The 17,616-nt window shown below is 36.8% G+C and overlaps 3 protein-coding genes across 7 annotated transcripts; all 3 read right to left on the reverse strand.

The window, feature by feature from the left end:
• Window positions 1-202: 202 nt before the first annotated feature.
• LOC111791356 (uncharacterized protein At1g51745) lies at window positions 203-4,598 on the reverse strand. 2 transcript variants are annotated; one of them, XM_087121901.1, is made up of 4 exons: window positions 4,313-4,598; window positions 3,913-4,177; window positions 1,554-2,566; window positions 203-1,308 (listed from the first exon to the last, which is right to left on the reverse strand). In XM_087121901.1, the coding sequence occupies exons 2-4, from the start codon at window positions 4,104-4,106 to the stop codon at window positions 395-397; spliced, it is 2,121 nt and encodes a 706-aa protein (XP_086978027.1). In that variant the 5' UTR covers window positions 4,107-4,177; window positions 4,313-4,598; the 3' UTR covers window positions 203-394. The 2 variants fall into 2 exon arrangements, with proteins under 2 accessions (XP_086978027.1, XP_023528418.2); XM_023672650.2 differs by having other exon boundaries at window positions 4,276-4,597.
• An 842-nt stretch (window positions 4,599-5,440) lies between these two features.
• LOC111791357 (uncharacterized) lies at window positions 5,441-13,723 on the reverse strand. 4 transcript variants are annotated; one of them, XM_087122412.1, is made up of 17 exons: window positions 13,320-13,723; window positions 13,030-13,146; window positions 12,326-12,928; window positions 11,923-12,052; window positions 11,637-11,838; window positions 10,413-10,499; window positions 10,276-10,335; window positions 10,086-10,172; window positions 9,651-9,722; window positions 9,433-9,488; window positions 9,138-9,223; window positions 8,201-8,291; window positions 7,949-8,106; window positions 7,753-7,844; window positions 6,752-6,832; window positions 6,175-6,248; window positions 5,441-5,890 (listed from the first exon to the last, which is right to left on the reverse strand). In XM_087122412.1, exons 3-17 carry the CDS (start codon window positions 12,885-12,887, stop codon window positions 5,815-5,817), a joined length of 1,914 nt encoding a protein of 637 aa, XP_086978538.1. In that variant the 5' UTR covers window positions 12,888-12,928; window positions 13,030-13,146; window positions 13,320-13,723; the 3' UTR covers window positions 5,441-5,814. The 4 variants fall into 4 exon arrangements, 3 of the variants coding, with proteins under 3 accessions (XP_086978538.1, XP_086978540.1, XP_086978539.1); XM_087122414.1 differs by lacking the exon at window positions 13,030-13,146 and having other exon boundaries at window positions 12,326-12,929; XM_087122413.1 differs by lacking the exon at window positions 13,030-13,146 and having other exon boundaries at window positions 12,326-12,932.
• A 1,272-nt stretch (window positions 13,724-14,995) lies between these two features.
• On the reverse strand, window positions 14,996-17,616 carry LOC111791359 (uncharacterized). Its single transcript, XM_023672656.2, is given in 4 exon segments — window positions 14,996-15,164; window positions 15,166-15,396; window positions 16,017-16,190; window positions 16,291-17,616. Coding segments are annotated over 4 exon segments (1,743 nt in total). The 5' UTR covers window positions 17,590-17,616; the 3' UTR covers window positions 14,996-15,125.

Below are 17,616 nucleotides of genomic sequence, written 5' to 3' on the forward strand. Positions count from 1 at the left end.
ATATTAAATAATTATTTATATATTGAATAAAAATCACCAAAATAAAAATGTTAAAATCACAAAAAATAGGTACATTATAATCATAGGTATGTTATAATAATATATGTCTGTTATAATAATATATGTCGAGTATCAGAACGCCGTTGTTTTTATCAAACATAGAAACAACATAAGATGATACTACAAGAAATCAAAAACAAAATTGTTATCAAACGGATCCTAAATTATTGAGACGTTCTCCACATTAGGCATTACCATCTTCATTCCTCAGGTGATAATACATATATACAAAACCAAAAGCATTCATTCATTCTCCTACCCACATTTCTTACTATAGAAGGAGAAACATGCAAATTCAGCAAACACAAAACTATTTATTCACTCACACTCACTCTTAAACCCCGATTCTTGGTCGTGCCAAACCGTCCACTGCGTCGTTTAAACGACCGAATACTACCTTAAGGGGGATACATGCTATAAAAGCACCCTTGGACTTGCTCTCATCTACAAACTGCTTCTTCACAGTCAGTGAAGATAGTTTCCTGGTCTTTTTTGATAGTTGTCCAGAATTCTTCGTCTTCGACGCTTTGCCTGTTGAAGGGCGTGGCTGAAACACACGGGCATGGCGCTTGCCCGACGTTTTTCCTTTCAAAGAACTTGATTGCACTGAACGAGAACTTTCCACGCTCCGAGGATCAAGTTCAGATCTGCTCGAAAGTTCGTCACAGTGACCATCTTCCAGGACCTCAATAGTGAGCGGATGACCGATAATTGCCTTACAATTTAACTCGCTCATTAACGAAACCAATGGAACGTGCTGTGGCCTATAGTTGGCTTTTACCATAACCTCAACATCATATAGCGAAGCATTACAGCCAAGTTTTGTAAACGAAAATTCTGACCTTTCATATTTTGAGTGAACCGTAAGGCGGGATCGGCGAAAAGGGAGCAACCTTGGAGTAGAATCCAACTCATTTGATCCATCTTCAGCAAGTTTCTGATCAGATCCGACGTCGAATCCATCCAGATGCTCCTCCTTAGCTGCTCCGGACGTGTTTTGCTTGTCGTCCGTCTCATTTGTAGGAGTTTTCTTTGTATGTCTTGAATTCCTCTTCCCCTTATGCTGCCATTTTGAACTGCCCTTCTCTATGGTTTTACTGATATTGCTCTCTGGATCAGCAACAGCAGAACTAGTAGACCCAGATTCATTATTTAGTTCATTGCTTACACATAGGAGTTCAGCTTGGCTACTTCGGCTGGATCGTCTTCCCGACGCACCAATGGCACACCTAGGGGAAAATGTTGGGTCTGGCAGAAGTAGAAAATACCCAGTAAGGGGAAAATGCACGATTGTCGCATCAACACATCGAGAAAAAGCATAACAAAGCGTAAGATGGGAGACATACAGCTGAAGAAAACAATCAAGCTCGATTAGAATAAAGTTCGAACCTATCGAGCCATACACCATATGTAATCTTAAAGCAAGAATAGTCCTAATATTTACAAGTGAAGGAACCGGTCAATATCAATAAAGCAAGACGTATGATACATACCTGCGGGATTTTTTCCGTCCCCACTGGATGACACGTGACATAATTGATCAGAAATATCATTCTCAGCTCGATCAGAAATGCTTGAAACTTCATTATCCTTCACCTCGATATTAAAATGAGAAGTATCAAGAGCAATTGTAGGGGTCATATTCTCACAAGACATTACCGTACTGTCCGAGTTATTGTTCGTTGCTGCAGAGGAACTCTTCTTTGACTCGTTAGATTCTAGTTCAGAAAGCTTTCCATCTGACGATCCCCCGATCGGTGAACCACATGAATTGGGAAGTTCATTGCGAACAACAGAAACAGATAACATTGATGTACTTTCTAAAACTCGTGTTAATGGTCTACGTCGATTTTTCCTTTTCGAGTGTTCATTAACGTTGGACACTTCAGACCTCTTTCTTTTAAATAGGGGTGAATTGATTTTGCTGTCATCTGGAGGATGTTCATAAGCCAAGCAATTGGGAGTATTTAAATTACGGTTTACATCACTATCTTCTCGAACCAGCTCAACCACGCCTCCAGTGTGAACTTCTCTTTTTGACACTACACCTACACCAAAATCCTCGAGCCCTCTCATTCGCTTTACACCCTCCGTTCCATCATCCTCAGAGTCATTTGGAGCTCTCCTCGTACTCTGACCAGATCGGACCATTGAGGAACTCAAATTTTCTTCGAAAGAAATTCCTGACTGAGATAATTCTGGCATTGAATCACTCATATCATCAGTCAAGTCTGCTTCACTAGAATTGGCCATGAGTGCGGTGTTTCTGGTAGAAATACCACGCTCGCCAGAGGTATCCATTCTACAACTAAAGGCCAGCGGATCCTTGCCAAAGCAAGCACTCTCAAGCTCGAGTGCTTGAAGAATAGCATCTTCCCTTCGAGCATATTTTACTGCTTTTTTACTTGCAATGGCCACAGAAGCCTTGGCTTTCTCAATAAACTCATCATATTCCCCGCATCGAAATGCCTTCACTCTTTTAGACTTTTCAAGATTATACCAGTCACTATATCAATAAAAAGAAATTTGTCAACATAGTTGAAATTAGTACATAAATATAAGCCAGTATCATGATCATAACAAAAGAATTTAGTATCGTTGTCATGAACTCGGAAAGAGGAAACAAGGAAAGGAAGAGATGGTTGAGGCTGCATTCTTAATATTAGCCCCATCATCGAAATGCCTACTACTCCTAGTCTCATCATAATATTAGCCCCAATCGCATGTTTAGAAGCTGAATTCTTAATTCCAAGAGATGGTTGAGGTTTAAAGTTTTGTTTGTTGACCGTTTTAGCTTTTAATTAGCCGAGTTGGTCTGATCCCCCTCTCCATTCTTTCACTGAAAAAACCGACCTTTCAATTTGACTTAATGAAACGACTTCGACTTTAGAACAACTAATCAAACGGGTAAGGCTAAGATAAGGGCCTGTTCATAATCCCTATTCAAATTGCTTGCTTGACTGATTAAGAGAGCTTGGACGGGAGAAGAGGCTTTGACGACGAAACGAAGAGATTTATATAATTGAGAACTAAAGCCTCCCGCGAAAAGAAATCTAGAGTAAAAGAACGAACTAAATTGACTAGGAGGCGGACGGGGAATGAAGGGGAAGGGATGGATGGGGAAAAAATCTAGATCTTTCCTTATCATCAATTTCCCGCTTAACTCTCAAGAGTCGGTATTGACATATCCTATGCAATAGAAGGCAAAATAACTTAAGCTAAGCATAATGCATAAAGTTCTCGAAATTTAGAACGGACAAGATCTCCCTCCATCACTAATCCTTCCCAAATGCAATTTCTCCCCATTACCAACATTTTCACTCAGCTACTGAGCTCTAACTTAAGTGTTCAAAATATTTTTTTCTTCTTTTTAATAATTTCCGCTCTTTCGTGTTGCCCTTGAGAGCCTTTGTGATGTTCGTTTGCCACCGTATACTTTTTATTATACTCCATTCTGTTAACAAAATATGGTTTCATACAAAAGTAAATAAATAATCAAGGATCCAAGGAAAACAGGGACCCTTGCTCGCCCCTTCGGAGTTCTATGCATTCATGTAACCGTATATTACAAACGATGATGACAAACCAAAGAGTATCAACTGATTAGAGACCAATCCAAATCAAAAGGTGTACAAGGAGTTCATTTTTTTTGTTCAGGGCATGATGTGTTTCAAGCACAACACCACCTGATCAACTAAGGCTAACAAGGTTGAACACACACAAGTCATTAACACCAAAACTGAGCCAGCCTAAGCCACAAACATAGATATTCAGTACAAAGAAACTGAAAGTTCATATAAAGTGACCTAAAAATGCTCAACAATTCAAAAGAACTCAGAAAGAAGCACTCACATGCTTGCATCCTCACGACCAAGAAGCTTCACCGGAGTACCTGATTTTGGGCACACCAAGCAGGTCTCAGACAGCTCTTCAAGACCCAAAATCCGGCCAGGCCACCACGACCCATTACGGCGGCGGACCCAAACTAAACTACCAACCGATGCATCAATGGCCTTAGTGGTATTAGACCCATCAAAGCTGCCCATCTCAACAGCCCCCGGAAAACCAGGGTTCCCAATACCTCGTTTTCAGAAACAAATGCATATATAATCCAAACCTAAAACCAAGGAAAAGAAAAGTAAACAACAAATGATGTACATGCAATCAATTAAAAACCCAGAAAAAGCAATTCAATCAAAGTAAATAGAAAGAAACCTGGATTGAAGGGTAGGTGACAGGGAAGAAGATCTACCAGTATTTAAAGGAAAACGATGAACTAATCAAACATTGAAAACTATGGTTGTTGATTTTGTTATGTTGAAGTGATTAGCAATCGCGGAGAATCTTTATTGTTTGTCGATCCTTGATTATCAACTCTCCTGAAGAGATATGGGAGACTGAGACAGAGTGGTGTGGGTTTTGGATCAAAACAGAGTGTCTGCACTTGCTATCTTGGGAAAGAAACTCACGTAGTGTGGGATTATGGATACTCCGAATTAAGTACCAAAATAGAACAGTTCGAAAGAAAAAGTGGCAAGATCAATGCTCGTGCTTTTGCAAGTTATGGGCGCTAATTTCAGAATACCATTTGCAGGCCCAGATTGGAGCACCACACGCTCCAATTGAACATGCTTGCTTAGTTCAAATCGTGTAGCAAGTAATTAAACTCTTAATTTTGTATTCAATAGATTATTAGTCTATTTTGTTGGATGATGAAAGTCCACATCCGTTAATTTAGGGAGGGAATTTAGGGAATGTCCATAAGTTTATAATCAGATCGTAAGTTTATAATCAAATTAATTTAGGGAATGATTTGAGAATGATCTTTATAATCAAGGAATACTACCTCAATTGGTATGTGAGAACATGCTCAAAGTGGATAATATTATACCATAGTAGAGAATCGTGTGTATAAAATCTCACATCAGCGGTAGGGGAACGAGTGGAAAAACTTCTCCTTAACCGTTTTAAAATCTTTGATGGCAAACCTTTGAAAGAAAAGTTTGCTAGCGGTTGAGTCGAGCTATTATAGTGGGTGAGTTGTGACATCTTGCACCGATAGTATCTTGCTGCAGCAATAATCATGCCTTTTTTTTTCTTTTGTAACATTATTAAAATATTCTTCAAATTAATATTAATTAGAAAGTACCAATATCCTTTAATTATATTCTTCAACCATTCTCTTCCCCTTTTTATTTTTGGAATTATTCTTTAATTATTTCTCATGCATAAATGAAAAATAAATACTAAGGTAGTTTTGGCTTCAAAAGTTGTAGTGATGTTGTTAATCCGATCATAAACATAACAACCCAGAAGACATAAAGATTGAACCATGTAAAAATTTCAAACAGCAACAGAGGCAGAGCCTTCAAGGAAGAGCTTGATGAAGATGAATAAATTTTTATTTCCCATCTCTATGTATTACAAGAGAGTAACAACCACATATATATATATATATATATATATATATATATATATATATAGGCAGTTCAGAAATCTTGAGGCCTTTCCCTACTCTACGCTGCAATGGTACTTTACAACAAGTTGGAATCTTAATTTCAACAATTTGAGCCCTCTGGAATCCCAGGGGTATGGCATGGTGTGTATATGATCCAGAAAATGGTGTCGTATATTTTAGTACCTGATCTTGTAATCCGTGGTGGTACGATACATGGCTCGCCATCGAGGGCACTTCTGAGGGACATCTTTGTATTAGGCACAGGAGAAGAAAGCATCTTTTGGGCTCAATGTCTATCATACACAACCTTGATCAGTCATGGCTTGAGCAACAGTCAGAAAAGCAGAAATGACTGCTCCGTGTACAAGAGCCCTATTATTATCAAGCAGATGAAAAGCACATAAGGTTTCAGAAAAACAAACCTCATCAATATATAGATACACATATTTAATCAAGCACAAGATACTCGACTTGTGTGCTTAGATAAACAGCGGGAAAAGTAAGAAATCAAGCGAAAAATGGTGAACGAGGTTGTTGGGTCCTATTCTTTACTTCTCATTGTTTTTAACTACTTCCCCTCTCGATCAAACCAACAGTTCAAAGCGGATAATCATTTTAGCAATCACATTATGGAGCTGAATTGGAGTAGAACTCACTCAGGACTCTCTTTTTGGTAACCAAAATCAGCTGCTGCCTTGAGGGCTCTCTGGTAAGTCTGTTTCATAGCTTCCTGCAAGTTAAAGTGATGGGAAAACCATAAACAAGATTTCAACAACCGGAGAATAAAATGAATATGAAATTTAATTGCAAGCTCGAGCATATGATGGGTATGATAACCTTCACATGGTTGGTTACGAAATTAATTTTCAAATCCGCAGACAACCAACATTGTGAACGTAATCTCCTTTTTTTTATCTTTAGAATTAATAAATTCAAGTTCTAGATGAATGAGCATAGAACAGTATATTTCATGCAGAGTCCATCCAGCAGAAAATATCAGATCAATAGATTTTACATTTTTAAATGTACCGGCATCATGTTAGATTGATCATATCGAGTACATCGATTCAGTTATGGTTCTCATCACTGATAAGAAATTCAGGAAGGAAAGTACTTTGAAGGTTTGACAACATGCACAATGTTGATTAATTGAATCTGGCAAAGAAGAAATCCAGAAGTATTTCCCTTAATTGAATAATCTCACTAGAAGACAGGCTAAAAGATGATCCTCACCTGCAATTTAGATTCAAAGTCCTCCGGAGACCAATGCATCAGATTACATGCATGGTTTAATTCAAGTTCTCCAGCAACAACCTGCAACAAGGAAGCAAAAATAACCAGATGAGCTTAAACTGCTTATCCCGGCTACAATCAATATTGAGTTTTCTGGGTAATATGCTATGTAGATTACACAGAAATTGGAAATATTCTTCTCTCTCGCGGGAAGCCTCGCGATTGGATTTTTAATAAGCAAGAAAAATTCAAAGATCCAGAACCACCTGACAGATTAATTCTCCTTAAGCTTATGAATCAATTGTCTGACGCATTGCAACTAAATTTGAAACTAGAATATTTGGAAGGCCAAAGTTATGCGAAGAGTTTGATCATGAATGCTAATTCTAGTTCTTCATATTATTGAACCATAGATTCTTTCAGTGCATCAAATTTTAATTCTAAACATGATATTCAAGACAACAACGACATTACTGAAACAGATCTGTTTACAACCGTGTCCTTGTGTTCTAAAGATATTCACTTCAACATGGTGACAATATTTGGAAACCAGTGACGCTTAAAACAGTAGGGTAAATTGTGAAACTTCATAACTAGTGCTTAAGATCAAAATCTTCTCAAGAACCATAGAGAAATTAGTTGCCTGACAATGTTTTAAGAGAATTTTGTAATTTTAACCATGTAACATAAGGTATGAGAGCTTATCATCCAGTGCCCCCAAAATCTGATCATAGTTTATTTTTTTTTAGGCATCAATGGCTTTCTTATTTGAAGCTCCCAGAAGAGACCATTCTCCTATTTCAAAGTGAGTCGACAATCAAACCCACATCAATCAAAACAATTTTTCCTTAACCAAAAATTTCTCTTAAAAAAATTATCTCAACTTTGAGCTGCTCAAATAATGCACAGAAATCTATATTTATTATTTGTGAGAAAAACTAGTTCCTATCAGATATTTGTAGCACAATGATCATATACAGAGTGGATGAAGTGAATCGCACCCCTCCAGCACCTGCAGCCATTGCAGGAGCAATGAGAATATTAGCTTTTCTCAGCACATCAACAGCCTCAGGAGTACAGGGCATATTTGAACCTAGGGGAAAAGGCACCAGCAAGTGGCCATCAGTAAGCACTAAAATAAAATTTGAAAAAAAGATGGGGAGACATGGAAATAAAAACTAAAATAGTGTTTACTACCTTCTATTAGAATACGACAGCCAGAATTAATCAGGTTTATGGCATCGGCTTGATCAATTTCATTATGGTAAGCACAAGGAAACGCAACATCACACCTTTCATTCCAAGGTTTAGCTTCATCATAATACTTTGATCGAGCATAAGTCTTCGAATAGTCCCTGAGCATACCACATTGCACAGTATAGAAATATGAGCTACTAAAATGATAGCAAAAAAATGTTGAAACAAAATGGCGTAAATGTAAGAACACACCTTAAACTTCTCTGCTGAGCCTTGAGGTCTCTCAAAAAGGATATCTTCATGTAGTCAAATCCATCTTCGTCCACTAAATATCCCTTTGAATCTGAGAAATATTTGATTGTAACATGTTAAAAGAACAAGCTATATGTTCTCTTCATAGCAGTTGCAAATACCAAGAAACAGCAAGACCTTTATTTTCGAAACTGATTCTATTTTAAGTTGTAGCTAATATAAGACGAGAAAGAAACTTCTCTTTTCATCTAATTATCAATCTATTAGAATATTCAAACAAATCTAACTCAGATAGAACCATGGATGTTGCTATGTTGCTGGGAATCCAACTCTAAGAAATTATGTTTAGAGATCATTAAAAAAAAAAAAAAGTAAATATCCCTGTGAAACTTTAAATCACAGCATAATTAAGAACATAATCATAATGACTAATCCACTGGAAGGCTAAGTATCGATGTAGAAACTTACATCTCCTGCATAGTTTAACAACAAAATCAAGTCAATGTTGTGGATTTTAAAACATGTTTAGCAGAAAGTCCAATGTCTCCATTATGTGACGCTTTCTGTAAATATTTTGGCTGAATGCAATGCACACAGTTAGATGACGCTTTAAAATGAAAGAAAGACATAATTAAAACAAATAACAAATAATAATTAGAGACCTCCACACAACTCATTCTAACTAGCAGTACATACTAGTCTTCAAATAAAAAATACAAGAGCCTTCTCCATCATGCAAGAGCCAAAAGTTAATGCGTAAAGCCTCTTAAATTTCTTCTAGCCAAAAAAGAACTTAAGAAGGATGAACAATTCCTTCACCTAGTTGTGAAAACTTGGAAATGAAAATGAAGAAGACCTACAAAGCTAGAAGAAAGGTACTACAGTGCTTTTTACCCCATTATGTAGGTCATGGTTCAAAGAAAGTTTTGAGAATCACCTGAGACAGTAATGGGGAGGGCACCATAAGCAATAAGCTTTTCAAGAACATGCATCGCAATCTTCCCAGAACCGCTTACAACGCATCTGGAGTAAAAATTCGTAAGAGGATTTTACATCAAAGATAAAGCTTTGAGGCACCGCTTAATTTATGAAGATAGAACTCTAAAAAGCCAAAATGCATGACAAATACATTTAACACCGGCATAAATGAGCCACTAAATGAAGTACTTCTATACTAAGTGGTAAAATAACTCCTAGATTCTAATGAGAGAATCCAGTGATGGGTATTAAACCTTAATCCCTTGAGTTCTTTATTCATGTCTGCTAGTATAAGCTGTGCAAAGAAAACCTGCATGTGCATGAGAAAATTGTCAAAAACAATACATATACAAACTTTAAGTGTTCAGAGATACTTCAACCCATCTAAGAAGCCAAGATCAGGCTATATCTGAACCTATTGAAACCTGGCCACCATATAGATAGAGTATCCAAAAGATATAATGTTAATTACCAGACCATATCCAGTAGCTTCTGTTCGGAGGCTAGACCCAGACCAAAATATCCTTGGCCCTGTAAAACTTCCCTGCATGAGTAAGAATCCATAACAAATATCTTAGGTTTCTTTTCAAGGACAGCTATATACCTTAAAATGAAATTCATTCACAGTGTAATCTGCAATATATGATGGGTTGTTGAGCAGGTTATGTTCATGGGTATTAAGTCCATAACAGGTCATAAAATGATTTTATAAGCCCATCATCAAACTACACTTTTCTGACTGATTAATCTTTCTGAAATTTTATCCCAATACACCACTTCCTTTAAATTTCAGAATAATAAAGTGTAAAGCAGGGAACAAGATAATCACGCTGTTTTTGCCTTCTATATTCCATTATTGACATCAGATGAAAAAATGTTTTTTTGGTACATAAGAGTTTTAAAGTACCTCGAAATGACCTGCTAACCGTCTATATTGTCCAAAAAGATATCCCATTTCTCGAGTACCAACTCCCATCTCCTCAGAAGGAAGGTCCTGATAAGAATTACAACTTAGCACATCACATTATATGCTGAACCTTGAACCTGAAAATTTACATAGATATTCAAAGAATAAAAAGCCAATTTTCTCCATTTACCTTATCAGGGCCCAAGTACCGATATATCTCGTTTATGAAACTTTGACAAAAGCGCATAATCTGCTGAGTTATAGAGGCTTTTACAATTTGTAGAAATGTTAGAAATAGAGGACATCATATAACAGTATACAGTTTACCTCATTATCACTTTTTCCCTTCGGGTCAAAATCACTTCCACCTGCTGCCCCTCCTAATTTGTACGGTGATAATGCATTTTTTAAAGTCTGTCGAGGGACCAAAGATTTTGTAAGAAACAAAATTCGTTAAAGATCTTTTAGAAAAATTAGGGAGGTCCCACTGTGTCAAGTCATAAAAAGAATTCCAATTAACATATAAAGAAATGACGTTGTAGCTACAAAATATATATAGATATCGTAGAGCTTGCACCAAGGAAAGAAAGGAAACTGCATTATCCCCAAAAGGCCTCTCCTCTCCGAAATAAATTCTTCTTTTTCTCTTGAGCCGAAGGGTCCAATGAAAAAGTTATCGTCAGAATTAGCCAAAAAGATTAAATTCTTTCTTGACAGAATAACTAGAATGATTTGACACGTTTAAGAATGGTTTCTTTCCACAAGAGAGAATTTAGCAAAGATTTCCAAAACCATGCTGCATAGGATTAAGCATAGAAACGGTTTTACTAAGTCTCCTCAGTCCTGCACAAATAACACCAGGCTGGGGAAAGATAGTTGGGATGCCTGCCTCTGTAGGATGAACATGTATGATAAATCTGTTAGGATTTCAATTGTCATTCTTTCTTAGGATGGTGAGCTGTTGTTTTACTTCATATTGAATAAAAGATCAAGATGATAGAAGACAAGAACGAGAATGTAGTACGTTCCAGTGGAGAGCATCACCCTATGTGAGGAGAGTTTTTACCCAATTGGTTGATTTTTGTCCAAAAGAGGATTTATTGTTAGCTTTATGGCAGTATTTGTTTTTTAACACAAGTATTTCTTTTTACCCCCACCCCCCAACACACACACAAGGGAGCTGACAACCTTAAATCCATATAAAATTTACAAGAAGGTAATCAACTAGGATATGATTATGTTACATTTCCTCATGCCTTTTAGAAACGACCAGCAGCCGGTGTTCTAAAATTTCCTTCAACAAAAGGAAACTTTATTGACTAATTTGCAATACACCATAAAAAACCACTACTCCCTAAAACCTGGCCACAGGCGCATCAAGACATCAAGTCAAATTTTACTTCAAAGAAATTGCAGTAACCCCAAGTGAATATAATCAGCCTTTACCCATTTATAAGAAAATTAGACCAGATCTATACTGACAATGTGACATTTAACAACAGAAAACCCCTTTTTCAAATAGGAAAAGAATAACTGTATCCAGTTCGCTACCTGTTCAAAACCAAGAAACTTGGTGATACTTAAGTTCATCGATGGATGAAAACGAAGACCACCCCTACAAGGTCCCAAAGCCTGGTTAAATTGAACTCGAAAGCCTCGATTGACTTGTGTCTCACCTCTGTCATCCACCCATGGAACTCGGAAAAGAACCATGCGCTCAGGTTCTAACAAGCGCTCCATAATGTTCACATAGCTGAAATAATAAGACTTATAATTCCCCGCTCTTTAATTGTAAATAATGGAGCATCACAAAATTATATATTCAAGGTAAACTTACTGAGAATTTTTGGCAATAACCCGTTCTAAGGCATGAACTGTTTCTTGTACTGCCTGTATGAACTCAACTTCGTGAGGATCCCTTTTTAGTGCAGCTTCAATGATCGATCCAGCAGATTTTGACATGATAGCTTCATTAGCAGATAATGACCATAAAAAGACAAATGTAAGAAAATATTACAAAAAAGCTTCATATTTATTTAATGCAAGTACGAGAATGGTAAAAAGCACACACAAAATCTTCAAAACGTTAATTTTATCATTAGTACAATGGGTCAACAAGAAGTCTCAAGAATGTTATCTTTTTTCTCTATAGAACAGTGGTCTCCAAAGTTGAAAACCTAATTTCACCGAAAGATTGGAGAGAAATGACATAAAGAACATCAAAATGTGAAAAACCCTACCTTTTACATATATTGGTTTATCAACAATAATCTTGTCCTTGGAGGCCATCTGAAGTCGAAGAGCCTCTTTATGAAGTAGACTGTTATTGTGTTCTTCAAGTGCACTCATCTGCATATTTCGGCTGCCTTCATTTCCATAAGGATTTCTCCTGTGCTTCCTGCCATACTCCTTACAAACAGAGCAAAAAATCCTGGCAGTTCCATCCTTCACATCAACATAAGCCCACTTATAGGTATCAGCCCATTCCTCTCTCCACCTTTTCACAACCTTCTTCTTCCTTTTGGATGGTTGGGTCTTTGACATATCTTGGTCATCATTGGAAAGTTGAGAAACCAATACCACATGCTTACTCTCGTCGTGATCTTCAGAAGATGGTTCTCGTGCAGGTCCACCAATTATAGGAGTGCTAGCATATGATGGATCATCATCTCCAGGTCCAATTTCCAAATCAATCTCTTCGCCAATCTCTCGAACTACCAAGTGATGCCTCTGTGCCTGCTGAATCAAGTTCATATCATCCATAGAGGTATTCATACCTAATCCACCAACCGGAAGCAACATCCAGCATGTCAATTTCGCCTGTTCCTAGAAATATTTTGTTTTCTGCTGGAATAGAAGGAAACCATATCACTCTAAATTCCGAAAGAACTTTTAGATTCTAGACACTAATCTACGGGGCTGTAGAAAATATCATGGTACGTACGCTTCCAGAAAATATAGAAGTACAAGTCGTCAAAGTCGACTGAGTTTTACAATTCTCCACATAATCTAGGGCATGATTTCAACCATTCTTTTTTTCCAAACTTGGGCTGCCTTTAATCTAAGCAAAAATGTCACAAAATCTTGAATTACCAGCAATTCATAAAGACATAAATTAGAATCAGTAACCAAAAAGCTAAAGGAAGCTGTTTCCCGATCTCTAAACATTCAATATATCAAGATTCAGGAAATGAACTGCAAAGTTCGGCCATAATTTCAGTATTGAAGACTTACAGTATCTTAGTGGACACCCAAGCAGAAATTCCTTGGCCCAAGCTTCCTATTCCTTGCTCCAGCTACAAGAATCCCAGTAGACAAAAACCGAAGAGTGAGATCGAACACCTGTGAGTAGGTTCTCTAATCAGCCACTGCCGACGAAACTTCTGGCAGGGCAGGGCAGGGCAGGGCAGGGGATAAGAGAGATAAGCTCATTCCAGTGGCGCGTGGAATCGAATTCTCATGAAAACAAAGAGCAATAGAGAAATTGGGAATGGATTCTGAGCAGAATTTGAGGGAGAAAATGAAGTTGATCCCTGTGACGCGTGCTTGAAGAACAACAATGTGCAAATACAATCTTTCCCTTCTTCCAGTTTTTACTTTCTTTCTTCGTCCCTGAAATTACACACTTTTTTTTTTCTTTTTTTTTTTGTAGATTTATTATCTTTCTTTCACCTCCTCCTCTTTTTTTATCCTTCCGAACAGTCTGTTGGAAATAAATTTTGGAAAAAGGATTTTAAAATAAAAAGTACATTAAAAATATGTTAATTTAAAATTCTTTTACAAAATATAGATCCACTTTAAAGTGATTGAATAAAAATATTTTAATATATAATTAATAAAATCACTTCATATATATATATATATATTATAATTTCTTCCTCAACAATATACTAAAATTTTAAAAATGGAATGTATTTTAAATAGATATTCATTAAAATAATCCTGCTTACACTTAACTTTTAGCGTTAAACTTTAAAAAAAAAATTAAATACATTATAACTTTTTAAGTGTTTGAAAATATACACATAAATAAAATTAATACCCTTAAATTAAAAAAAAAAAAAAAATTGAAGATGATCAGAGATAAAATTAAAAAAAAAAAAAATTGAAGATGATCAGAGATATAAATAGACGGTTTTGTCTGTATATTAATATAAAAACTTTTTAAACTTTTGTTAGAAAGGTTAACTAGTATTAATGCTACTGGGTATTTTTTAGATATTATACTAATGTTAACCGTATTTTTTAACTTTTTTAAAAAAATTAGGGAATATTAATGAAATTTTTTAAAATTATTAGTTTTTTTTTTTTTTTTTTTTTTTTGACAAAATACAAAATTTATGAACTATTTTACACATTTGACCTTAAATTTTCAATATTTTATTGATAAAGGTCAGGTCTGTCATCAATTAAAAGTATAATAAATACAGTGTAGAAACAAACAAACAAAAAAAAAAAAAAAAAAAAAAACGTGAGTGATCATTGCTTTCTCTATCCTCCTATTTTTAGGGTATAAAGAGAAAAGTCAGTGTGTCGATTGGTACCCAGTTTCATTCGTTGTGTTATTGTTTCAATAATCAATGTCTATTCTTCGACTGGTCTCAAGAGACCACCGAAGGAGATCTTTCCTCTTTTGTGTTTGTTACAACAAATAATGACTTACCATATGCAACAATTATGCGGAGATATGGTTTGAATAAGATCACAACTTGTTAAGGGGTACAACCAGCAACGCCAAAGTTGCCTAAATGGTCAATTTAACACACAGATCATTTACAATTCATTTCTCAAACTTCTCAAACTTTAGGACTAAAATGTGTGTTTTGAACCAAAAAAGTGAACCCATTTTTTCTTTCTTTCTAGTACTGAAATTTAAGTTTGAATTCAACGGTAATATACCAAAAACCATGTTGAAGTTATGCTACTTACTTATTATATTATATAAAGGAAAAGAAATTTGAACTCATAGTACATAATACATACAGATTACCAAGCAAGCAGCAAATATAACTCTAAAGTTAATTAGTATGAAACATTTCTTCATAGCCCTTCATCACTGTCTTTTGTTTGGTGATGAATCAGACCCTATGCTTTTACCAAAATGCACAGAAGGCTCCCAAAGTAGCCGCATACAAGTTATTTGGTCTACCCTATTCTGCAATTTCAGGCCATAAAACTGACCTGATAGACCTTCAGTTTCTGCAATGTTCACAATCTTGGCGTCCTCCAAGAAATGGCACCAGCATTTTCTGTTTGAACTGTTGCAGCCGCAGCAGCTTGGGTCCGCTACTCCTTTTATTTTGTGCAACGCCTGCATATTAAGAGTAGCTTGTCAATGTTTAATGTAGAAAATGTAGGGTAAGGTTTTGTGAGATCCCACATCTGTTGGGGAGGAGAACGAAGCATTATTTATAAGGATGTGGAAACTGAAACCTATCCCTAACAGACGTGTTTTAAAAAACCTTGAGAGGAAGTCCGAAAGGGAAAGCCCAAAGAGGAAAATATTTGCTAGCAGTGGGTTTGAGCTGTTACAAATGGTATCAGAGCCAGACACGAGGTGATATGCCAGCGAGGAGGCTAAGCTCCAAAGGGGAGTGGACACAAGGTGGTGTGCCAACAAGGACGTTGGGCTCCAAAGAGGGGTGGATTGAGGGGTCCCATATCGATTGAAGAAGGGAACGAGTGCCAGCGAGGATGCTGGGCACCCAATCAGGGCAGATTGTGAGATCCCATATCTGTTGGTGAGGAGAACGAAGCATAGTTTATAAGGGTGTGGAAACTTCTCCCAAACCGACGCGTTTTAAAAAACCTTGAAAGAAAAGCCCGAAAGGGAAAGCCCAACAAGGACCATATCTGCTAGCAGTGGGCTTGAGCTGTTAGAGGTTTGTACAAAGCTGATTAACGTGTACTCGGCTAAGATGAAAGATTTACCTTTGGAACATCGCTGCTAGGAGATGACACTACGATTATCCTCTCCGGGTGCCATGTCGTCAACAAACCGTCTAATAAATCTTTGGGATCTGTAGATGACTTGATTACATGAAGCTTGAGATGGGGGAGAGGAGGAAGGAGGATGTCTTTGCTCTCGTCATGAATTATAATATTCTTGATTCACCATCACATGCAAGAAAGAGGAAACATATGATGCGTTAAGCTTGTTGTTAGCAGGAACAAGTATGCAAAAACAGGAACAGCTCATTGTTACCTTATGAAACCAGACGATGATCGTAAAACCTTCACAATAATATCGAAGAAAAGAATGGATGACTAAATTTCGACACGGAATATCAGCTGCACCGTCTCTCTCATTCAAACCGAAAGAAAAATTTGCCTCCTTTAGGCACAACTGACCGAGCATAAAAACCATATTGTGGCCTTTATAGTCTAATGAACAAGGATTTACAGTACCAATATCAACAATTTTCAGATTGTTGCAACTTCTCAAGCCTAGACTCCGGAGCTTGACATTTGATATCTCAATATGCTTTAACTTGTTGCATCTGCTGAGTATCAATTTCTCGAGGACTGGAAAGTTGAAAAGTAGCTTATTAAGGAAAGTATCTGTCATAGATGGGTTCTCTAATGTCAACCTCTTCAAGGATGTGCAGGACTCTAAGTTAAGTTTACAACGTGATGAATTCTTTGCACAAAACCAAAATGTGTTCAGACTAGTAACTTGGAGCTCAACCCTTCTTAGACCATGACATTGATACATGTCAACCCTTTCAAGCTTTCGAAAACCCGAAATCTGCAAATTTTTTAATCCTCGACATTCTACAATTCTCAAATCCATAATTAAAGGACTGGTAGACGCCAATTTCTCGATCATCTGCTGATCTACGTATAGTCTTCGGAGATACAGCTTTCGCAAATTATTGAACTCTAAAGCTGCAAAACTTGACCATTTAAGACCATGCAATCTCAATCCAGTTAGAGTCTTGATAGAGTTCATAAATGGTGGCACAATGTAATGTCTGGGTGACTTCTCAACACGGATATCTAGCTCACCTAAACCATTTGACCCCGCAATGCCAACCCACCGATTCAAATACAGGATGAGCTTTGGCGTTACACGGAACACTAGCTTGTAAATGCCAAAGTTTCGTGTAAGGTGGCTTAGCAAGGAGTTATCAATGGAGTTAATAAACATCTGCCTTCGCTGATCACTACCAAGATTGACTTCTGTCTTGAGAAAGCTTTGTTCATCAAATGTTAATATGGAGAAAGACTTCCATGCATCTCTCCACTTTTTCGACAGGATACTCATTCGAGCAGCCTCTTTTGCACTTCGAATGAATGACAAGATATGATGAATAACAGATTCAGGCAACTCCGAGATCATATCAACTGACTCAATCTCTTGCTCAACTGTTTTCACACCCTTATTCTGCTTCTTTCTAATCCCATCTATATTTTCGATGTCGTTTCTCTTTCTCTTCCTTCTTGAAAAAGGTACTCGTGAGAACAATGTCAAACCATCATGTTTGGTTTGCTCATCATCCATATCACCTGAGGTTTGTATTTATTTGTG

Source organism: Cucurbita pepo, chromosome 3 (assembly GCF_057944985.1).
Source record: "Cucurbita pepo subsp. pepo isolate OVF chromosome 3, ASM5794498v1, whole genome shotgun sequence".
In the NCBI taxonomy this organism is placed as follows: Eukaryota; Viridiplantae; Streptophyta; class Magnoliopsida; order Cucurbitales; family Cucurbitaceae; genus Cucurbita; species Cucurbita pepo.